Source organism: Accipiter gentilis, chromosome 27 (genome assembly GCF_929443795.1).
Source record: "Accipiter gentilis chromosome 27, bAccGen1.1, whole genome shotgun sequence".
Classification (NCBI taxonomy): domain Eukaryota; kingdom Metazoa; phylum Chordata; class Aves; order Accipitriformes; family Accipitridae; genus Astur; species Astur gentilis.
Genome location: NC_064906.1, coordinates 893,071 through 917,544, shown reverse-complemented (window position 1 = coordinate 917,544; position 24,474 = coordinate 893,071). Strand labels below are relative to the sequence as shown.

Genomic DNA, 24,474 nt, shown 5'->3' with positions numbered 1-24,474 from the left:
AAATGGTATTGAACTGCTCAGTAATATACTGTCTGTGAGCTAATATAGCTCAGGGTATATTCACAGCTGAAAGTAAATTAAACATTTTCCTTGCGATTCACTTTGATAGCAGTGTTTGTTTACGTAGTGGTTTATCTGTGTATGAAGAAGTGAGCAGGATTTAAAGTGCAACTGCAATCACATATAGTAAATCCAATTTATATTAATATTCCTTCAACCTAATAGCTGGCAAATACACATTTCTGCACTTCTAGCAGTCTGCCTTAATTTGTTTCTGTCAAACGATGAGCAAACATTTTATCACAAGTTTGTTGTTTGGATTTTTTTTCCTAAGAAGCCCCAAGCACACCAACACTGAAGGTTACAGAGGTGGCTATTTTTAGAAAGTTTACTCTTCACACACTTAATCAAGACCATCATACTTTACTTTCTTTCCTCCAACTGTTACTAAAGCCATCCACGTCTTCAAAATCCGAGCATTGTGAAGTGGAAATGCCTGTGCAGGAAAGTGCTCTGATATGACTGAGTCTTGATGACAGGCTTAATCCCAAGCGCAGTGGAAACTCAGCTGTGCTCCTTTTTCTCCCTGAGGTAGTTGAAGAGGGCATCCAGCCCGCCCTCGACAACCTCAGGCAGGGGCCGAGACAAGGGGTTGTGGGCGATGTGGAGGCCTTTGTCCATTGGGTTCCATGCGATGCGTGGCAGACGGCGCAGCAGGTAGAGGTCATCTGGAAGAGTCTGTATAGCATTGTAATCAACATTTAATAGCTCCAGAGTGGTGATGAAGCAGAGAGATCGTGGCAGGGTGCGTATGTTGTTATTCTCTACGATAAAGATTTGGAGATTGACCAGATACTGGACACTCTCTGCGATGTTTTCAAGCCTGTTGGACCCCAGGTGCAAGAAGTCTAAGCTCCTCAGTGCAAAAATGCAGAGGGGAATTTGCACAAAGCGGTTGTTACTGAGGTTCAGTTTCCTCAAACTTGTCAGGTCGGTGAAACTCAAAGGCAGTTGCGAGATGCAGTTGTGAGAGAGGCTCAAAACCTCCAGCTTCCTACACAAGCTGAGCTCTGCTGGCACTTCTGTCAGGCAATTCATATTGACGAACAAGACCTTCAGGTTCCTCAGCAGCCCAATCTCTTTAGGCAGACACTTGAGGCAGTTGCCACCCAAGTTCAGAACCACCAGCCTGTCCAGTTTCCCCAGCGAAGGAGGAATCATCACCAGCCGGTTGCGTGAAAGGTTCAGTTTCTGTACCTCATGCAGTCCCCACAAGAAGTCAGGTGCGCTGGTCATCCCTTTCATTATGAGGCTCAAGCTGACATAACGCAACCCCCGCTTCAGCAGCGACTTGGGCTCTTTCCCTGAGAGAAGAGCATCTTCCCACGCAGGCAACTTTGGACCTTTCCTCAGAAAAACCATGCTCCTTCGCCCCTCGTTCTTTGAATGCTCAGTTCCCATAACACCCTGGATCCCTCCTAAGAGATGAAGTGAGGTTTTCTTCCCTTGCAAGTGCTACACCAACATGCAAATGCCAACAGAGGATAACAGCTTGCAGGAGGCGGGAAAGTCAAAGCAAGGAGACAAGGAGGAGCCTGCGAAGTGCATCTCAGTCCACTGAGGCAGTTTCCATAGCTGCTGAGGGAAAGTTTCACTTTTGGGGGCTTATGTTGGTCTTGGTGCACAGTCTGTAATGAAATACTTGCTCCTGACTTGTGAGCAAACCTCTTCAATTCAAACTGAGTGCTACAAGGCAGCTGTCACTGTCATTTGGCCTGGGCTTTATTGGACAGATATGTATCTTCACTGCAAAAAGGTCACAAGGGTGCTGTATATAACTTCACCATGTCAGCTTTCTTGGCTATCTGGTACATACCATGGCTGCAGGACAATTAACAAGAGTGACTTTAAAAAACAAACACGCGAACTATAGAAGAAAACAAGCAAACAAAAAAGCTATCATTTCAATTCAGATTTAAAGGACATTTTCACAATCATTTTTATTTTGATGTTCCTCATTTCACTGAAATAGTTACCAGTCCACCAGAAAACTTTGCGTGCTGCAAAAATGCTGGTAAATACTTTTCATGCAAGTCCTTGTTTTCTGTTCGGTAAAAAAAAAAAAAAAAAAAAAAAAGAGAAAAAAAAAAGAAAAAGTTAATGCTCTTAAAAAGTGTTAGCTTTTATATCCCCTTTATGGTGAGGATAGGCCTCTTTCCTTTCAGAAAGGGTACCACCTTCACTGCAGCAGTGACATTTTCCAGTGGTATCTGTGTCCACTTGGATGATTGCTTGCTACCCACGTTGCCAAGTGTGAGCAGTCATACCCTGCAGTTCTGTCCAAATTACTCTGTCCTAAATGTCCTGTGCTACTTTCACATCTATCAGTGAGATTTTTGGGGACTGGATCTTTTGTGCTGCAGAAAATGTAGCCACTTAATGTCCCTTTCCCCATGAACTTTCCTTGTCTTTCTGGACTATTCTGGGCTACAGGGGGACTAGCAGTCAAATAGCTTGAACTATAAATGACATTTAACTCTGGGGTAGAGAGACTGATGGGAGAGGAAGGAAGCAGTGAGGTATAATAATACCCAACAACAGCTGAAGCTAGCTCTGCTGATGAAAGGAAATTGTATTGCTACAGGAATATGCAGTGAGTTTAAACTCAGAGGGACCCTAAAAAGGATACACAAAAACTTCAGGCAGGATTTAAACTAGGTGAAAATTGCAGCACATAGTACAAGATTTTCAGGGCTTTTCCTCTCCAGTGGATCCATGGTGATGGAGATGCTTTGCTGCTGTCTGAGAGATTTGGTGATGGGTGTACCATCCCCACCACCTCATTTCAGAGAGCCTCACCTTAAAACCCTGCATTAGCTCGGATGCTAAAGGACTATGCATGAAGCTGCAGCTGGGAGTTGGGACACTCCAGCAACCTCTTTGGAGTCAATCCCTGCAGTCCCTTCTTACTGCCAAGCACCGCTCAGTCTCTTTTCAGTTTTGGGTCCCTCATAGAGCTGCACCTGCTTGGGGAGAGAGGGGGCATCCCTGCAGTTGTGTCTGGTGAGCAGGGTCCTACAACAGGAGAAGAGCCAGGACCACAGTGAGAAGCACAAGATGGTGGCGAGATAAGCAAGTCACGCAATTAAAACATGTGCCTTAACAGGGCTGCATGGCATAAAAACAACTGGCCCTGAGGTTGAAATATTGCATTCCCTGGAGTGCCTGGATGAGCCTGAAAAGGGCTGAGGCCAGTTGTAGCTGTTTGGTTAGAGCGGGTTGGTAGCCTGATGGAGAGTCACGGATGCCTCCCTTGCAAGCACTTTCCACCAATATTTGTCAGTTTACAGACAAACATTACATTAAATCCCATCGCAGCCATAAGCTCTGACTCAGTGTTCTTGCTAACCATCATCCAAATGCACTGCCCAGAGTGGCAGAGATAACCCTGCTGCTGTAGGCATAGGAGCCACTCAGTGTGGGAGAGGAAAACCAACGTCAGGCCAAGCTCGGGCCAGATTTCGCTTTGTGTGACAGGAGGACCTAAGGCTAAAATGTGGCCCTTCAGCCCAGGCAGGTAGAGAAGCGAAAACGAGAACCTCTCACAAGTCCTTACTTGGGGTTGTCTGCCCAGCTGCTGTTAAGAATGCACCTATTATCAGATAGCCTAAATGGATTTGAACAAGGCATTCCCTTCTGCAGCAGCAAACATGAAGGGAAGAAAAAACCGTTTTAGAGAGCATTTACAAAGTTAGGCATTTTCCTTCTCTTAATCACACTGCTGGGAATCTGTTGCAGCTCTGCCCAGCGGCCCTCCCCGTGGCTGGGCTCAGACGCATGCCCACGTCCCCGTGGTCGCTTCAGAGCTCTTCTTTCTGGAGGTCACTTCTAGTAACAAACAAAAACAACACACAAAGGAAGCACAGTCTCCCTGTAGCCACAGTCTCCCCCCTGGCTGGCCAGATATTTCTGGATGAGAACATTGTCCCCCTCTCCAAAACGTGTTGGAGTTCACTGCCTGGGCTGGCCTCTCACCACAGAAATCCCCATTTCCTAACAGTGTGAGTCAGCCAAAGCGCTCTGAACCCTTCCCTGGTTTTGCATCACGCCACCGATTTGAAACTAAGCCTGTGATACAGCGCGGTACAGTCTGGAAAGCTTTACTGTCAGAAAGCTTCACCCAGGGCTCTTTATCAAACAAAAATGCTTGCTCTGCTTCAGTCTCGCAGCATCTCCTGCTATTGCACTGCTGTATCTCCACTGCCTGTCAGGCAGCAGCAGCAAAGGGGATTTAACAAAGAAATTCCACATCTGCAGCTTCCATTGTCCAGTTCCCTTCCTGCCTCAGCGAGTACCGTAACTGCTGCAGGAAGAAAAAAAATAACCATTTCCTTTTCTTTGTTCTCCAACAGAAAAACAGGCTACTGATCACGCTTGTGGTTATGGAGACGGAAACTCTGAGGTAACCAAATCAAATACCTTTCTTGAAATCGGGATAATAAAAGCACAGTGGCCTCGTCTGGACATCTCAGGAACTAAATTTCTGAACAAAAAAAGTCCTTTATCTGTTATCTGGACTGGTTTTGTTCAAACACTTTTCAGTTCCATTTTCTCTGAGTTGCCTGCTACCCTGTACTGCCCTGTGCTGTGCTGAGAAGACAGAACAATTCCTTTGGGCCGCTCTTAGGTAGATGGTCCAGTGAAACACTGACCTTTGTCAACAGGGCCTGGCAGAAAGCAGAAATGAATTTCATGTATGCAAGTTTGGCAGGGAAAAAAACCACCCAAACAAATAGGTGGGATTTACATGATGCAGTGTAGCTCACAGTTGCTTCGTGGATTAAACAAAAATGTTAGTGTGCAGGGGGAAAAAAATGACCCAAAACTTGCTGAAGAACTTTTTATACTAATATAATAAGAGAAACTGCACTATTAGCAATGATAAAAAACTGGTACACTGATAAAAATGACAAGCTATATTTTTTGATGGTTTTTGACAATGCAAATGATTAGATTTTTTTTTTTTTTTTTTTTTTTTTTGAAAGAAGCAGGATTGTCAGCCCTGAAAAAAACTGTAGAATGCGTTCACAAAGACCTGGAATTTTAAAGTCTATTATCTATGAGCTCTTTTATTTGCCTGCAGGTTTGGAGTCTCTAGAAGGAACTTGGGAAACATTTTCAAGCTTTTCTCTGCAGCTGGGCAGGGGGGATGGAAAATTACATTGTTTTTAAATAAAAGTCGAGATCGCCGCATAATGACTCTTGCATAGGATTTTAGCTTTTAATGAAATACCCAATAGCATCAAGCTTTTAATGAAGCCACAGCCATCTTAACCCACTGAATTTAAATTTTTTCTTGCAAAACCAAATTCTGTCATTGTCTTTTAAATCCATGAGCATACAATAGATACCTATAGTTTCATCAGCATATATCTATAGATTTGTAATTGATTTTGAAGCAAATTTCATATTCTCTGTGGAGTCAAAATCTTACATAGTTCCTCTGTCTCAGCTTTATTAAAAATTGTATCAATATAACAAGGAACCGTTTAAATCTTTAAGCATAGCCTTTTCTAAAATGCTGGGAAGTTCAACCCATACTCTTTCGGAAGAAATCTTCATTTTTATTCATTATCTAGGGGTTATAATAACCACCTGGCTAAATGAGGATGCAGAAAATACCTAATCCTTCCTATCACAGGAAGGATGCTTTGGCTAAAAAGGGTTAAGTTGTTTCCAGTTCAGCAGAAAGCAACAGTCATGCTGGAGAAATGTTCACTACAAATACAACTGCAGCTATTGAACCATCTTCTCTTGTGCTGTTCCTTTCCTCTGAAGTAAATAAAAGGCTTTTAAAGTAGTTGGTGCCATGCAGACTGTCAAAGATATCCTCTGGTCTTAGTGCTAAGGAAGCAAATTCTGTAGGTTTTTAACTACCTTGTAGCGGTTTGTGATCTTGCAGCTATTCTGAAATACTAAGTCAAATTTCAAAGGTAATTTGAGATTTATGAGATGTGACAAGAGACAGGAACAACTCTTAAGGCAATTTCAGATTTCCTGTTAATTTGTTTTTAATTATGGTGCTGTTAACAGCTTTTAATGCCTGTGTGTCTCTGGAGCTTTTCTGGAATATTTTATTAAGGTCCCATGTGGAGCTGCTGGATTGCCTGACCCATGAAGAATTGGACCTGGAGGTGAATGACTGCCTGTGCAGGGGCTCACTTGACAAGAGTTTTGGCAAAGTTTTTCTGCAGACCTCTTGACAGAAGACAAGCTCAAACTATCCATAGTATGGAAGAAAAAGAAAGAGGTTTGGTTTCATGTATGGATGTAGACTAGAAATGACAGGCTCGATTCCTCCCCATGGCCAGTGGCCAGCAGCAGCTCTCAAGTTACATGGAATTACAGGAAGTTTTATTTCTTTTATGCAAACTTGCAGTAGTATTTTGAAATTCCAGAAAATGCATAAATGACTGGTTGGTCAGCTCCTACTTCTGGACAATTTCCCTGTGTATACACAAGCCAAATAGCTGGTCTGTCTGGCTATATCAAATAGAGGCAATCCACGATCCTGCACTGCGGTATCACCCGTGTCCTCTGGGGCACTGGTTCATCCTGTGCCCATGATAGTTCTCCCAGGCACCACTAGAACTGGCTTGCCTTAGGTGCTTGCCCACTCCTCTGCAGGGAAAGGAGAGTTTAGCACATGGACATGCCGTAGGGCAAACCACTGTCCTGCAGAAGTACACCAAGGGCCCTGTCCTGCTTTATTTAGTCAGTCTCTGTGTCTCAGCCTTCTCTTCCTCTTATGGCCAGTGTGGTGACAGATTTCACACCATTTATAAACATATTTGAAGTCATTACTTGGAGGATACCATTGCAGTATAGAAAGCATTCACTGTTCTATTATTCGTCACTACATTAATGAACAGTCACATCTACATTCATAAACACCCATAAAATAGCCTGTACCTTCCTGTTAGCAATATGGATGTTTGCTAAATGCTACTCATGGTCTGTGGCTTTCCGAATCAAATTGAAAAAAAAGTTGGAACATTCTCCAAACTGAATGAAGTAGCTCTTAGTATAACTGCTGCCACATCACCTCTGCCACAGGTACTCTTTTTCACAGAGCTCTTGAAGGTAATTTTGTTACATTTTGAATGCATCATAAGAAAGAAAACAGCAGTTCGTGGAAAGTAGAAGACAGAGCCTGAATTCTCCTTGCCTAAGTCTAATCTGGTCTAAAAAGAGGTGTTTCTTGGCCTGTCTCATAGAAGGAGTCAGATCATCTAAGTGTCCATCACATGTCTACTTGGTTGGCCTTCATGCAGAACACATCAATACTTCCTCTTTCTTTCTGTTTTTCTTTTGGACTGCAACTCCTCCCAGACTTATTTCAGTGCCCAGAGCAGATTCAGTTCAGCTGCCTGTGGTGTACAACCCCCAGCTCTCTGAAGCATCCTGTGACCAGGGATATTCCCTCTGGCATGAGGGAATATCCCCACCTCTCCTAAAGCTGTTGCTCAAATTAGCAGGGTTTTCTTAAACACCCGTGGGTGAGAGAGTCCAAAAATAAGCATGAATAATATGGTCTGCTGGCAGAACTCCCAGTCCCTCCTCCAAAGACTGTTTAAGCATTTTACATTTAATAGGTCACTGTAGTTACTTTTCTGGAATCTGAAAATCCATGCTCTGTTCTGGAAATAAAAGGCAGAGATGACCCTGAGAGTCCTGAGCAGAGAGAAGCATTTCCATGGGGTCCTAAGTGTAGTACCTGTAGTTTAGAGACAGATGGGATTTAAGCTAGACCATTAATTCAGCATTATCTAGTAAGAGTCTTACAGACTCTCCCTGCTCAATCTGCCAATATGCTGATTTTGATAGAGTGTTTTTAAAATAAGTAATTATCTCCAGGCATTGTTAATGTCATTGTGTCTGTGTTCTGGCTCCATAGGGTTCTGCATGCCACAGCATAAAGACCAAGCGACTGAACGTTATGTATTACAAAGTTCATTGCTGCTGTGCAAATACCTGTTTCTTTATTCTAATTGTTTAAGTGTGTTTGAAAATGCTGTCTTAAGGGACAAAGCCAGAGGGAAGTTATAAACTTATTTTACAAATAAAATCAAACACCAAATGATCCAGTTTTTCATGCCTGATTCTATGTTTAAAATAAATGCATGCTTCTCCAATTGAAAGCACAAGCCCTTTTTATCTTAGCCCTCATGAAATTTGGCAAATCAGTACTGCAAATCAATGCGACCCAGTGTGAAGGGGTTTAGGTATTTCCATCTAGAGACCATTACAATAATGATTGCAAAAAAGAACTTAGGAAGTAATTCAATCAAAGCTTCTGTGGAGCCTTAATCCCAGATCCATGACTCTTACACAAATTTTACTGATACAAGAAGAAACTCTGCATTTACCTTCATATGCCTGATAAATGATAAAACAGAATCTAATTAAAACTCTCTAAAACACATACCGGTGTCTCAGTTTGGGATTTATCAGAGACATTATCAGAAGAAAGGGCAGACATCCCGCTAGACATTTGAAGACTCAATGCTGACAATTAATAGCTTGACTTTTACATTTCCAAGCTCTAACTTAAGGAAACATATCAAATGCTTAGCTTCAAAGAGCTTGAATTAACAAATAAAACTTCTCAAGTGATGCATCTAGTATTATTAGTATGACAACGATTTTTGAAATCCTATGAAATAATATGAGTCACTGTATGGTCAAACAAAGGCTTGTGAGATCTGAGTCAAGTGACAGCCCAGAGGCAGAAGATACAGCCCAGTAGGTGAAAAAGGCACATGAAAAACAACTTGCATTAAAAAATTACCTTAAAAATAATAAAATAGAGCAAATCAAATGGAAAACAAGATCTTTGAGCTCAAGTGCAGGCAAAAGGAAAAAGAAAGGAGAAGAAAGACCCACCCATAATCATCATCTCTCTTATTTTACAACCTTCTAATGAGCAACTTCCCCATAAAGAGAATCAAACATTAATCTGTTCTGTACCTGAACATCATAGCACTTATTGGATTGTGGGAAGACAGGATATTGTAGTTAATGATTCCACCTGAGGTGGAACAACAGCACATTCAGCAGTTGTGGAAGTAAGGGGAAGGTAAGCACTGATGCTCTGGTGTGTGACCAGGTCAGCTAACAAAAGACAAGCTTTTTTGAAAAAGCGAAAAATTATGTGTGGCTCGAAAGGAACGCAAATGGCAATACAGAAATTTAAGAATGACATTAAAAGAGGAGGTTGGATTGGGGTGAGCAGGGCAAGGGTTTGGAGTACTTTATTTTTAATCTTATCTTTCTGGACCAGGGAAGATGACAAGCAATATTTGCAGAGAATTTGAAACAACAGTGCCAGCCTGTGCATTTGTCATGAAAATTTATTACACACAGAGCTCAATAAACTGATGAAAGGCATCCTATGATATGGTTGCCTGTGAGATCCGTAGACTAGACCTGGTGACCCATATTGTCTCTTCCCATGCTGTGGTCTTAAATCTGACCTGTCCTGCTGTCTTAACACCCCTAAATGTGCAAAATTCAGGAGCCTTGGTTCACAGGCCACTGCATTCACATTATCTTTGGTGCTGATCCACACATTTTCTGCCTCACTGCATTTCACTTTTAGTTTATTGGATTTGAACAAATGTAGGCAATCAGAGGAAAACACAATTATAACAGAGTTGCAGCCAGTTGTTTTCCAAGTGATAAGAAATCTTATCTGTAGCCAGGGCTGGGTGAAGACATAAACTGGGCTGGTGGGCTCAGAGCAACATGCTGGCAGATGCTAGCAGAGGGTTATAGTCTGTTTCCCTCCCTTATCCATGGAAATGGATTCAAGTTTTCCAAGGCTAATGAACTTTGCTAAGCTGTTTCATGAGTCCAGGCTATTTGCATTACAAATGTCTTAATTGAGTCAGTCTGGTAATCGAAAAATGAATAAACATGCACAATCTTCACGAGGTATATTTAACTAGCAGCCTGGAAAACACCAGTGCTCTATGGGTTTAGACAAATAACATTTAAGGAAGATAAATTTTGGCAGCTTCACTTTAAAATCCACTGGTGGAATGGAGCAGCAGGAAAAATATTTCTTAGTATTCTGTTTTTACCTTCCCCCCAGATGATGGTGTCATGATACTGGAGTAATACTGGGTAATATATGGTGACAAAGGAGTAGTGATATTCCCCCACTGATAAGGCAGAGCGAACATTTGTCTGCAGCCACCTGTTCTTGAACTTCTCTAACTGCACTTTTTTACTGTCTCACTCTGGAGCAAGCTAGGTGCAATGCGAGTGGAAAAGAGCTAAGTGCTCTTCTTTGGGTGGAAACCAATATGGAAATACCAAACATTGTCTGCTACCTGACATAAATAGTCATCTAAAAATATACCATCTTCCCCCCAAACTCTTACTTTACATCATAAATGAAGCATAAGCAGACCCTAGAAAGATTGAAACAGAATGTCTACTGAATTTATGATTAATAAGCATGTCAAGTTTTATAACAGCATCCTTATGTGGACACAGCTAATGGCCTTAACATTGCTTCCAGAATCAAAATTGAATGGTTGAGCAGATTTAGCCTCAGGAAGGCCCACGGTGATAAGGGAACCATCAGAGAAAATAGGTGTACGCATTTTTCAACCTGTCAAGTGAAAAAAATCGCAGATGATGATAAGTCAAGGATATGCCCTCTCATATGTGAGTTGTACGAATGTTTGTGCTGAACAAGGCTGCCTCCTAAACAAGAGGTGAATGTTAGCAACAGAAAGCTGCATGAGTATCCCATAAATTACACTCACCCAAGAGCAATAATTACTCTGAATCAGCATTTTAACAGGGAGGGAGCTGTTTTGTGCTGCTCAGAGCTGTTGTAAATTGCTAACCCTGTAAGAAGAGCAGGAAGAAAGAAGCACATGGGTAGGCACGGCAAAAAGGGCCCACAAATTTGGATAGAGCAACACATAGATTTAAGAATTATGTAGATTTTTTTGGGAGGGTTTCACCTGCCAGTGTTATCAAAGGCTCTAGAAAGGTTCTCAGGCCCCAGGGACTGAGCCAGGCTGTAGGTGCTGAGTATTAGGAAACGGTAAACTGGAAAACAGCCTAAGGACCTGCCAACCTGATGTAAATTTGCGTTCCTCCGAGGCTCCTACTGCTATCCTGCTGCTGAAGACAGGACTGAAGGGAGTGTGCCCCAGCCAGGTCTCATACAGAAAGACCCAGATGCCAAACAGGTTTTTTTTGTCTTTCTAATTAGCAAAACCATGTGTACAAATATGGGTAAAATAGAAAGCACTGGACATGGCATGTTGTCTTTTATAATTGATAACTGCTGATGTTCTCCTGGATTTGTCTTCTGGTAAGGACAATAATCAACTAGTTAGAGATATTATTTGTGTCAGCCCAAACTCTCCCCAGTAAACCTCATAAACAATTCTTAGCTATTACTATAATGTTTACATGCTTTATTAGTTTTCAGATAAATGCTTTGAATAAAAAAAAAATGCTATAAAGGTAGAAGTAATAAATTAAGGGGAATTCTCCATTAGCAGCAGTATACAACCATAACATGTCCTTGCAGAAGTGGTATCCAGATAACTTATTGAACTATCCGGGCAATCATTGCCTTGATAGCATTGGAAGAGAGACTGTCATTTGAGTTGTCTGTGTGCAGCATATATCATCTCCCGCAAAAATGATAACTAATTTTGTAAGAGATTCGGTTGCTATGTAGTAAGCACAGCTCTGCACCACTGATTTGTGAGAATATCAACAGTCATAGACTAACAGTCTCTCTCTCATTTCCCAGCCCAGCAAACTTTTTTCCCACTTTGCTCTTATTAGGAAAGCCTTGCTGGTTCCCTCTGTGTTTTTACCACAGGACTGACCAGAGGTGTCCAACAGCGCTACAGAGGCAGTTCTTTCCTAACTAGCTTCTCAAGGGTGGTTGTACTCTTTCATGCAACCAGGTCTATATTTCTTTCTCTATGGTATGTACAGCTTGTAGGAAGTACTAATTTTTACTATTACAGCTAAAAAAAGGAAATGGGATTAGGCAAGGCACTGCAGCAATAATCCCCAGGCTCCTCCTGATGTGCTCCATGGTGAGTCCTTCTCAAGCCACCCATGACCATAATTTCCACTGCACAGGTCAGCTGAGGCATAAGCTTTGGAGCACTGCATTTGCAATGGCAGACCTCCCGTTCCTGCTCTGTGCTGACTTGAAGGCAAGGGTGGCCCCTGATGAAGACTTACTTCCTGAGGCATTTAGGCAATTTGAGGGGGCTTCCGATAGAAGTGCAGACAGATGAGCTTTGTTTCAGACATGAAGGATACAGTGATATAGTGAAAAAAAGTTTTTTTAAAAAATAAATGTAGTGCTAAGTATTACTATGACCTCTGGTTATATCTCTTTGTAGGTGGCCACTATTTTCATAAGGTATAGAGCTACACTGTATATTTCCAGCATGATTATTAGAATTCTTATGTTCTAGAATTAAATGACATTTTTATGCCATCCATTGCATTTAGATAATTTGAGAACACCTGTGACTGTGTGAAGGTATTTTGTATTCAGGGGCATTAACCAGACAAAAATATTTTCTAAACAACTGGCCAAATTCAGAATCAATGTCAGTCAATGTTCTTTATTTTGAAAGTCACACCTGTTAATTCTCACCTAGAATGTGACCCTCTGCCTTTGCATCTTAAACATTCAGACCTATCTCAATGTCAAAAAAGGGGGAACTTTCTTATAGACTCTTACAATCACATCATTGCATCCCTTCCATACTTCTCACACTAGAAAGACCTCTGTCTGCTGATTAATAGAAAACTATGCCTGAACAGCTAATTTCTTTTTATTTTAGTTGACATTTTAGCAGGAAATAACTGTACAACATCCATTGAATTTGTTCAGTTGTTGTGGCAGTTAAGACAGAAATGTGTGAGTCTACATCTTCATTGAATAGAGATTTGCACAGACTGCTGAAGTTATTAAATGTACATGATGTAATTTATTAACTGAAAGCCCATTAGTTCCTGACAAAAGCTAGGAAAAGGAGTCACCATATAAAAATTTAAAGTATTAATTCAAAGACTTTTAAGGAACATGGAGATGACACTGGAGTATAGGAACCAGGCTTTGTGTATGGCTTGGCATTGCAAGGTTTATTAGTGAGATTTCTCCTCTCTAAACCACTGAGCATCCTAGTAGAGCATTGTCATGGTTTAACCCCAGCCAGACAGCAACTAAGCACCACGCAGCCGCTCGCTCACTCCCCCCCTCAGCAGGATGGGTCAGAGACTTGGAAAAATAAGTAAAACTCATGGGTTGAGATAAAAACAGTTTAATAGGACAGAAAAGGGAGAAAATAAGAATAATGGTCATAATAACAGTAGTAATAATAATAAATAAAATAATTAGAATATACAAAACAAGTGATACACAATGCAATTGCTCACCACTTGCTGACCAAAGCCCAGTTAGTTCCTGAGCAGTGATGCTGTCCCAGGCCAACTCCCCCCACTTTATATACTGGGCATGATGTCACATGGTCTGGAATACCCTGTTGGCCAGTTTGGGTCAGCTGTCCTGGCTGTGTCCCCTCCCAATTCTTGTGCCCTTCCAGGCTTCTTTCTGGCTGGGCATGAGAAGCTGAAAAGTCCTTGACTTAGTCTAAATACTACTTAACAACAACTAAAACCATCAGTGTGTTATCAATATTCTTCTTATACTAAATCCAAAACATAACACTATACCAGCTACTAGAAAGAAAATTAACTCCATCCCAGCCAAAACCAGGACAAGCATAAGGGAACCATTGAAATACATCATCAATTATATAAGAATAGGTACTTAAATACACCAAAACATATGCCCGTTCAGTAGTTGTGATTTTTTTGATTGCCTCAAATGATGATGTGATTATAATATGCCAGTGATATTTCAGGAAATATTCAAATTCTGCTTGCATTCAGATTAGAAAACATAAGACTTGAAGCCAGCTATAATACTGTGGCATGTTGTCACAATCTCTTTTTTTTTCAGAGAGATGTTGAAACTGGGATCTTTAACATCACTAAGTGGCTTACAGCATTGCCCACCATTGGCTTTTAGTGTGTTCTTTGCTCTTCCAGCTGGACTGGGACTGCCTAAGCATCATAGCCACATGCCTATTTTTGAAAAGGTAAAAAGCCATGACCTGTGCTTACTTTCCTGTTTGCAAAACAGGTGATGCCATTCAGAAACATACGCAGAAATAAAACATTCATCTCTCTGCAAATGGAAGGTGTTGAGCAGGTGTGCTCTGGCCAGAGAGGGGCATTCAGCTCCACAAGCAGCATCTCACCTGCCTTTAAATCATGTCTGGATTACAGCCACCTCTTCCTCCTCTGCCTCTGGAGGTGAAGAAGGCAAAGGCCAGGCAGAGAGAGAGCAGGCTGCGCAGACATGCTCTGCCCAGTGGCACAGATGTGGTTGGAAACCTGGTAGCTGAGAGCAGAGCCATTGGGTATTCGTGACCTAGACCCTTTATTTCGGAGGCGTTACTCCTGGTTTAGCTGTGCAGCTCTCAGTTTACATGCCCTGTATCCACGTCACACTGGTCGATCCCATTTTGGTTTTAAACCAGGTGCATTTCCGCATCTCCATCGTTTCTGCATGAGGAATTTGCTTGATGTATGGCTACCACTACCCAGTGCGCTAATCTCTTATCAAGTCACTGGCCGTTTTCTACCTCCACCCTGGGAAATTTCGTCCATACAGTAGAAATTTGGGACATTCGCTCTTCAGAGAACAGGGGGAATCATGACAGCAGAAATATAAGTGTTCTGAACCCATTGCCTCACAGTGCCTCCGTCCTGATTCAGAAAGATCGCTTTTAGAGATAAAAGGATAATTCAATCATCATTTAGTTTCTCTTCCTCTGAGACTCCCAGCTAGGAATGATTTATTGAAAATTGTCATGATAGCTGTTATGTTTCAGACACTCTTGGAAAGGCTCTTTCATAACATGTAGCCAATTCGCATGGGCACAAAAATGAACTTTATTTTAAAGACAGGCGTTCTAAAATATGTATTAGGAAAAAAAAAAGACATCTGAATTTAAACTGAATAGCTATTAGATTCCCTAGTTAGTCTTTTTTAGTAACAATTGCTTATTAATTATTTACTGCTAGCAAAAGATTTGATCTCAAGCAAATTCTTTGGATTTTGTTGGCTTCGCTGCTGCAAAGCCTGGCACATGGTAATTCCAAATTCCAGGCTCAGTTATTCACTTTTTTTTTTTTTTTTTCCTGTGGTAAAGTTAAAACTGACTTCAGTGAGAGATTTGCTTCAGGAAGGGATGTTGAATTTATTATTTTGTCACTATTACGCAATATTACACAAAATATATAAAAGTAAAACCTGTTACCTTGGCAATGCAATTAAACCCATGAACTTTCAAGGCATCCTACTTGTCAAATGCAAATGAGGTAGTTCAATATGGTGCCAGGATGAACTCAATATCAGAAATTTTGAGGGAATAAAAGGCTCCACGAAAGTTGGGGTTTTTTTCATTTTTTTCAAACAGATGAGGCTAATGTGGCATTTTGATGAAGCAGAAATAGATACTCTTTCTTTAAATGCAGTGAAATTCTGTAGCCCAGAAGTACCCATTGTACTCGCATTCATTTTCAACCTTGCCTATGAGCTCCTGCACCCACCCGCACCTCTGCGACCTTCTCTGGACTCTGCTTCTTACAGAAATGCCATCAGGGGAACAGTGTGTGGAATAAGCCTGATGATACTGTCAATCTTCAGGCACTATACACATGATGAGGACATTCACACAGCCAATAAACATAAGACAGGTAAAAAATAAGGCATAATACTCATGCTTTATGAAATAAGCTAATTAATGCTAAACTGTTCAGGAGCAGGAAAACTCCCCTACAGACAGCCTGTCTCATCATTTTTTCCATCAGAGTGACTGTTTTGTCTGCCTGAAGCATCCAGAGCTGGCCAGCCTCCCACCGGGTACCGTCAGCCCCAAGCCCCAGTCTGCAGCGACCAGGAGCAGGGTCGATGTACAACTGAACCTGGGTTTTCTGATTTGTTTTGTGAAAGGTGTGAAAAATGCAAAAAGTTACCAGCAAAGAGGAAGCTGGTGGGCTCTGCTTTGAGAATACAGGTTGCATTGATTTCATTAGCACGTTAAAGCGAGTGTTGCTAGGAAAGGAGTTAAGCGTTTTGACTTGCAGTTTTACAGTGCCATCAAGTGGCTGTTCTAAATGACTGCAGAATAAAAATCAGGAAAACTTGGAGCTTACTGAAGATTTCTAGCAAGATTTTCAGATTTGAATGGAACAGAACATAGGTCTTAAAAGTGAAATTACATTAAATTGATTAACTGTAGTTTATATTTGTTGTTTTTAATAATTAACTTTTTATTACAAGTATTTACTTTTCAATATGTTTTAAGTACTTCTCTACTTTTAAAACAAATGTATTATTTGTATTAGTATTAAAAAATTGATTAAAACCACAATTAAATATCCTGTAAGAACACAATCCACAAAGGCACAGCCTCATCACAAATAACTTAGCAGTGTCTGGAAATTGAACTGGTGCTAAAGAAAAAAAATCTCATTAGGAAAGTCTTAACCTACATGTTAGTGATCTGGTTTGGGATTTAAGGTTTATTTTTTTTCCTGTAGGGTCTTGTGTTTGTGACTTCACTGTCATGCCAATTAATTGAATTTTATCTGTTGTTTGTGTCATCAGCTTACAGACTTTATAGAGTACTTCGGAAATGTTATAATATAAAGTATTCACTAAAAAAATCACTGCAAACTCTGTGTGCTGACTTGTTTATAATTGGCTTGTTTTCAGTCACTCTTTGACAAAGCAACTTTCAATCATCTGTAGTTCCTGATATTTTATCAAAAATCCTACAGCAATCATAGCTATTTTACCTGTTCCTTGATAGCATTTATAAAAGAGTCCTTAGGAAAAAAAAAATAAATTGCTTGCTTGTATTGCACATGTAATCCCAGTCAAGGTGGGGTTTTTTTTCCCTATTTTTACAAATGAGAAAAACTGAAAAAAAAAGAGAGAAACCAATGGCTTCATGGACAGCTCAATATGAGATACAAATGTTATCTTCAGGCTGATGGCGCCTCTTACCAGAGATGTGCCTGTTCCTGGGAGTTTTTGCAGATGGGAAAGAATTTTAATTGCTGCTCGCAGGATGGCACCCCTGCCTGTTCCCTGCAGACTACCAGAAATGTGCAGGGAGGCATCCAGGAATGGTAAATACAGTGCTGCAGCGTCGCTGCAGATAACCATTGACTAAAGCTTGATAATTTCATTTGTTTAAACACAGGCATTTCTTGATTGAAGTCAAAGACGAGCTAGAGAGCTCACCTCCTAAGCTCTCCCCTCATCAAACTGATTGGCTTTCTGTTTCCTTCTCCAAAACAAACCTCTAATTAGCAATGGAGTTCACACAGAAACACTACCTTAGTAAATACAGCCTGACGGTCCATCCATCACGTGTATATTTACGTAGACACAGTTGCCTCTTCTTGCTATGCAAGTCAGATTCTAAACATTTCCAGTATCTCATGAATTTTTATTTATAATTCTTTTTAAAGTGGAGCTGATGCCTTGCTGGATATTAAAAAATGTTAGACTGCTTCTTCACCTTCAAGATGAGCATTTGTTTACATAGCACAAAAGAGACAGCAAATGCTACTGTCAGGCTCAGTAGCGTTTAACACTGACAATGCACTGTGGAGAGCTACGTCAGTAGAAATGGAATCAGAAAATAAGTTCTAGTCAGTGCAATTTAACTTGACAGTAATTAAAATAAGTTTGCCCCATAAACTTTGTTCTTTTGCCCATATTTATTTATTTATGAATTAACAGGGCATCTGATTTCCCCTATTTTTGAAGTCAGGCTATACTTCCAACACAACTTAAAGACTGATTCCATAACTCCCGTAGTTAGTTCAATGTAAGTTTATTTAATTCAAGAATCATACACTTCAGATAGGGCAGAGCTAATTTTAAAGATAAAATGTAAGTGCAAACTCGGTTTCCATTCTATATACTAATGGTAATGTTTGAGTAGCAGAGGATCTCTCTAAATAGCATGAGAAAGGTGAAGCACACAGATTTCCAGACTACATTGTCATTTTTTTATCCACTTGTGAAAATTCAGTTGAAATATATGTAAGGGTACCCATCAGGTAGTAGGAAGGCACATTCACCTGCTTTTATAGACAGGAAGAGTTAGTACTGGTTTTGAAATGATGCTCCCTGAACCTTACATTAGGACCCTCCTACTGTTCCTCAAATTAGGAACATGACACAGTTTTTTAGATTATTATTTTTTAAATGGCTTCTGGTTTCAGTCTTAGGCAGGGCTAATTTCTTGAAAATTGGAAGTGATAAATTATTCAGTTTGCTGATAATGGCTTTCCAGATAGGTGTAAGGCACTTTCTTGCAATAGCAGGAATGGCAGTTAAGATTAAAAAATAGCTCGCATTATGCATATATTTCCTCCCACATTAATAAAGTTAAATTGCCTCTTGAATTACATTCTATGGCAAATTTCTATAACAGAAGCTTAAAGCTGACATCAGATTCATGTTTAAATGTATAAATAAATGACTTCATTTTAAAAGCTACAGAAGACAACTGGGACTAAGGTCACATATTTAAGCTCTTGGCTTTCATCTTCTGCTTTCTTGAAGTCTTGTTCCTTGCATTATCTCTAGATAGTTAGAAAAAAAAGGTGATGAAACCTTGCTAATCTCACATCAAGATGCCTTCTTTTAACACAGATTTTTGCATATGCAGGTATATGTCTCTGGGCAGCAAAATCTCAGCACTTGCTGTTAAATGCTCAACCACAAGAACAACACTGACATCCTATGGATCTTTTCCCAACTACATATCGGACTACATTTGAGAAGAAATGCAAATTCACTGAAGAAAAGATCAGAGGGTATGATTAACTCATTAACTCCTATTTAACATTTTTTGCAAAATAATAAGGAGGCAAAAATTAGTCACAAACTTTAATCTACTCTCACAAATCAATTGTGGTTTAAAAGTATGAGCTAAATTATTTTATAAATTCTCTATCCATTCAGAACTATCTGATATGTTAGGAGCACAAATTAAATGCCATTCAGTTTGCACATCTCTGTGAGGGCCAAGTTATATTCTCTCCTCTTCCTAATACAAATTTGGAAGCAATGGTTTTGGATCCTTCAAGTCTCACAAATCCTTCCCACAGGTCCAAGATCAGTTTGGACATAATCAGTAAGATCTTTCCTGCTGTTAACACTTGTTCTTCATGTTATAGGTGTCTGTCATGAACTTAATTGTGGCTGTTCTTTTGCCTGCATGGGTTGCTGGAACCTTCAAGCTCTTGGAAACAGTTTAATCAAAATGTAAGAAAGAGTCCCATGCCCAGACTGGGAACAGCATAATGGAAGGGTTGTTGCTGATTACCAGCAGTGATGGTATTGTTTTCCCCATTGCTTATGGGTTCCATTTTTTTCAACAAAAGAAAACTGTGAGTTCGTTGCAATTTTTGGGGAGGAATATATTCACCATAATACCATATACCATCCAATCATTCCTGTTGGACAATAATTGCAATTTCCAGCCTGTGAGCTGTTCACAGAAAACACGCTGAGTCTTGCCTTCAACACCATTGATGCCAGTGAGTTAATTCCCGTAGGAAAACAGCAGAAACCACTGAACAGAAAAACATCACCACTTATTTTGCAATGTGGAACCAGTGCAGCTCTATTAACCTATTTCCAAACCATGCCACCCTTTGCAGGCATGTCTTCCTGCTGCCCAGTATGTCTTGCTACCTGCATCTCCTGCTTTGATAGCTATGAAAAAGCAAGAGTTACAAGAAGTGTCTTCACAGTCAGGTGCCTAGGCACGGTCCAGGCATGTGATATATTTACCACAATATAATGAGATAGTTCCATATTTAATTTCAAAACAGGGGGCCTGGGGCCACTATGCTGCTTGCATGGGGGCCTATCCAATGCTGCATTTTCAAAGCAGGGTTCCCAGGACGAAGAGATCTAAGAATTACTCACTATCTATATTCCTCTTCTTATTAGTATCTTATTATTAAGGCACTTTTATTACACTATTTGGTATTGTGCCTTTCTTACTGAGATCGGGGAAGGACCCTGCACATTCCCCATGCGAGAACAGCCAGTGATGATGCTTCTGTGCTCTCCTAACTCCTGTGCACATCTCCTCCTTGGCAGGGTTTTCAGCCTCTTTGCTGCAGCTGCCCAGTGCCTTGTTCCCAGCAGCCTGGCAGGAGGCAGCTGGACCTGCTGCTGCCTTTAGCACTGGGGCTGGGTTATGGCTGGTAATAGAAGGTGGTGACGGGGTGTTCAGAGTCCCTTGAAAGCCTGGAGGGAAGGCTACAACTAAACCTAGGTGCTGTCAGTGTGAGGGATGTGGAGGTGCATGAAGGTAGGGGCATGTACCAGGCATGGGTGATAGCCTGAGCATTAAAACCCCTCTGCATTATGGGACTTACTGTTCTGGGAGCAGAGTAGGAATTTACACAGTTTCCAGTTTTCTTTTTTTTTGCTCCCTCTTTTTTGCATCTGGACTGTTTGCATCTGCTTCTCTCCAAAGCCAGCCCTCCTCTCTGGTGAGCACTTAAATCCAGGCAACTCCTGAGGTCAGTGAAGCTCACACCATGAAGCAGGCAAACCCTTGAGGGACCTTGCTTGCATAGTGCCTTTTCTGGCCGGCTGGGAGGCATTCAATCCACCCATGCCTTTTCCACTGGCCTCTGACAGCTCTGTGTGGCCTCCTGGAGCAGCTGTTTCCCAGGTTTCTCTGAAACAGCAGATTTTCTTTCTTTAATCCTCATGGAAGCCCTTGTCCTCTCAGAGCCAAATTATCGTATATATTTCAAGTTACAAGAATGGGCAAAGACTTGTGCTGCCAAAGCAGAGTGTCAGGCTACTAGCCAAGGAACAGCAGGAGGAACCTGGGAGATGCCCTGGCCTGAACCTCTGTCCTTGGGTTGCACTTTCAGGCCATCAAGCTGCAGAGGTGGTGTCTCTGTTGAGAGGAAGTTGTGGGCAGGCTGTGCTCTGAAGGGCCTTTAGCTTTGAATTTACTCCTCTCTGTGGTCTGTCACAGCTCAGATTTATTAACCTCTGGACGTACTTCTCCGAGGGAGGGAGAAAAACACTTGAAGGGTTCTGGGGAACAACTGAAGAGTGATCTAAACCAGCTTTTAGCAGTGGCTGAATGCATATTAGAGGCAGACAGGCAGTCTACTGTATTGCTTTTTTCCTCTGATTACGAGTGATTATTATTTTCAGAATGCTTTTTTAGAACACTTGCGTGGTGCTTATGAGATAACAAGGCAGAGGCAGAATGGATAACGAGTGTGTGCAAAAAAGCTCAACAGTAACCAGCCCCAAATTAGAGACCCTTTGTTGTGCAGTACGGCTATTGATAAAAACCTTATTTAGCCATTAAATGTAGTTCTGGGTGGAATTGTTGACTGGTTATATCAGTGTACCTCCTTCTGGAAACTATTCCAAATTCTCTACCCCAATTCCAGCAGATACTGCTTCAATGGTGTTCATGGTGTAGAAATGCCTTGATAGGTGGTGAGGAGAAAGGATCACTGAGAGTGGGACGGGTGGTAAGGTAGGATGGTGAGACACGCAAGTTATTAAATGCTATGGATGAGGAAAAGCACAGCACAGCTGACAGCCATGAGTGCCCCCGCTGCCCTCCAGGGTCAGGAGGTGACCATACTCCTGAGGGGCCTGAAGGGAACCTGCCATTAACACAATAGCTCTGCCTTAAGCACAGCAACACAGACAAAAGCTGAAAAAACATGTTTGGTGTTCACTTGTAGTTTACTTAGGTGCAGGATTGCATAGCGTTTCTATTCAGACTCTGTGTATTTGGGCTTTCTCCAGTTTGAATTCTCCCAAACCTCTTTTTTTTTGCCAAAGGCAATGTTTTCATTCATAGGTTGTTATCCACAGATGGATAGATTAACATAATGACTTTGTGCAACATCATCCTAAATATTAGGATTTTCCATTCCTTTGCAACTGAAACAGTAGTCCTTAAGGCAATTTTAATTCATGAAAATTGGTGAGAGAGAAAACAAGTTTTTAAGAAGTTTCCTATAACCACATCTCTGAGTGTTTTCTGGGTATTTACAGCTAACTTTTTTCTTGTCTTACTTAGAAACTCTTTTTTTTTGTTTTATTTTGTAGCAAATTTTAATTAGCAAAACAAGTAAGCGTGAGGCATTCAGAAATTAACCTTCCTAAAGTTTGTGCCATCTCTGTCTTTCTTTCAAGTGAAGTTGGAGCAGTAACAAATTAATTGTTTTACAATATAAAAGTGTCCTGTGCTATTTTAATTTGCAGTGCTACTATGTTAAACATAGATATAGTAGCGCTCAGAGTTTCAGTTTGTGCAGATGGTTTTCAGGGACTGTATAAACATGCACAAAAGTGCAGTACCCTAAAATGCTTTCATTCTCGCACATGTTTCTTGACTCATTCAAGATCTTACCTGTACCACAGCATTCCATTTTCTCATCAGATTAGTTTGTCAAAGACTAAGAAATTTCTAATCTTCAACTTGCAATACTTGATGCACTTGCTTGGTGTAAATGTGCAGCAGAGTTACATTTGCTTAAGAAGCTGAGATTCTTATCTAATGTCATAATCATTCAGAGCTCATTAGAAACCAAGGTTAGGAAAGAATTATATTCACAGTGCCATGCCTTGAACTGGGGATCATTCTGATTTCCTGGTCCTTTGTAATACCAGCAATGACCTGTGGAAAAAGGAATGATAGAAAACACAGTAATCCTCTTCTCCCAGAAGGTACTTACTCAAATGAAATTTGAGGAGAGTCAGTTTTCCTAGGGAATGATTATAACGGACACTGAACAATGGTGATGTAGTCCTGCAGACTAATTCAGTGTATATATTTCAGTTACAAGTTGTATAGAGATGTTCAGTTAAACTATAATAATTGAGTCAGATGATAAATTCCAGAGCTGGATCTCAATATACATTCTTTAGTTCTTGATGAGGATAAATGCATGTAATAAGAAACTGGCACCATATCATTGCCTGGATGTAAGAGAGCTTGCTGTGATTTGAAGAAATGGTTAAACTGATTATAAAGCTGTAAACTGGCAGGATTTTATGTTGCACAGATGCTCCCTCTTTCCCTTTCCTTTGTACTTGGCTCCCAACTGGTACTTGCGATGCTGCACAGAGGATTCCTTAACCTGACCTCTATGATTTTAGAACAAATGACACTTTGGCTCTTGAAATTTGTTGACTTTTCTCTCCACAGATGTTTTGCTTTCCTCCTCCTCGCCTGTCCTGAAATTTAAGAAGTTCCTGGTGTGAGCAACGGATGGATCTGTTGGAAGGGACAGATGTGGAGTGTTATTTATTTGCAGGCTTTAAGGCCTTTGATAAGGTTTTATGGCAGAAATTTTCATTTTTTATCTCCTTGAGCTACAGATTTTTCCTGTTTATGTTTTGAATATAAACATTGCTATGCCTTCTCAAGTGTAACTCATAACTCTGAGTTATATGATAAGAAATAGCTTTATTTTATATAAAATATTTAAATTACTGTTCTTTTCCTGAATTTCTCTACCGTGATGAATAAAAACAACCAGCCAACCATGCTGAAGTCTGAACTCCATGAGCAGCTGCCCCCAATTTGAAGAACGCACTTGCAGTCTAACTCCGCTTATGCAACTCATACACACTATTGTACTTTGAAATATGGTTTTAAATGCAATACCACAGAGAGCAGCACAATGTTCTCCTAAAGATTAAGGAGCGTGTGTTGTCAGTGGGGATTCGCATTTGAGAGGCAGTATCTTTTGACTAAAATTCCCACACCTCAACCAACTTATTTTGGGCATACGGTTCTTTCTCCAGGTAAATGTCTTTCCTTGCTGCAACTTACTTGAAATATTCATTAAGGAGTACCATCGCTCTGCAACCTGACAAACATTAAACTAGGAAAGCCTAATGTGAATGAACCTTCCTGAAGTACTAACAAAAAGTCTCTATCTTGAGGAATTTCTACAACCACTTTGTTGCGTTTTATGCTAGTTTCAAGTCATAGCTGATCATAAAAAAGTTGCCAAGACTTCCTACGGGACAAAAGTAGTCAACTTCTTAGTTTGCCAACTGAGGAGGGAACTCGTTTGATTTACAAAAATGGCTGATTTGCTGTGTTTACGTGGAGCAGAGGCCCGAAAAATACCAGCAAGGGCAAGAAGTTTCAAAGTTGAGGATGACAGATTTACAAGAAAAGCCTCAGCAGCTGAATTATTTTTTTAAACACTTGAAAATACCTGCCGGGTAGG

At 40.7% G+C, this 24,474-nt stretch overlaps 1 protein-coding gene across 1 annotated transcript; it reads right to left on the bottom strand.

Moving 5' to 3' along the window:
• Nucleotides 1–311: 311 nt before the first annotated feature.
• LRRC30 (leucine rich repeat containing 30) lies at nucleotides 312–22,875 on the bottom strand. Its single transcript, XM_049830281.1, has 2 exons — nucleotides 22,641–22,875; nucleotides 312–1,881 (listed from the first exon to the last, which is right to left on the bottom strand). The coding sequence occupies exon 2, from the start codon at nucleotides 1,459–1,461 to the stop codon at nucleotides 565–567; it is 897 nt and encodes a 298-aa protein (XP_049686238.1). The 5' UTR covers nucleotides 1,462–1,881; nucleotides 22,641–22,875; the 3' UTR covers nucleotides 312–564.
• Between the last annotated feature and the right edge of the window lie 1,599 nt (nucleotides 22,876–24,474).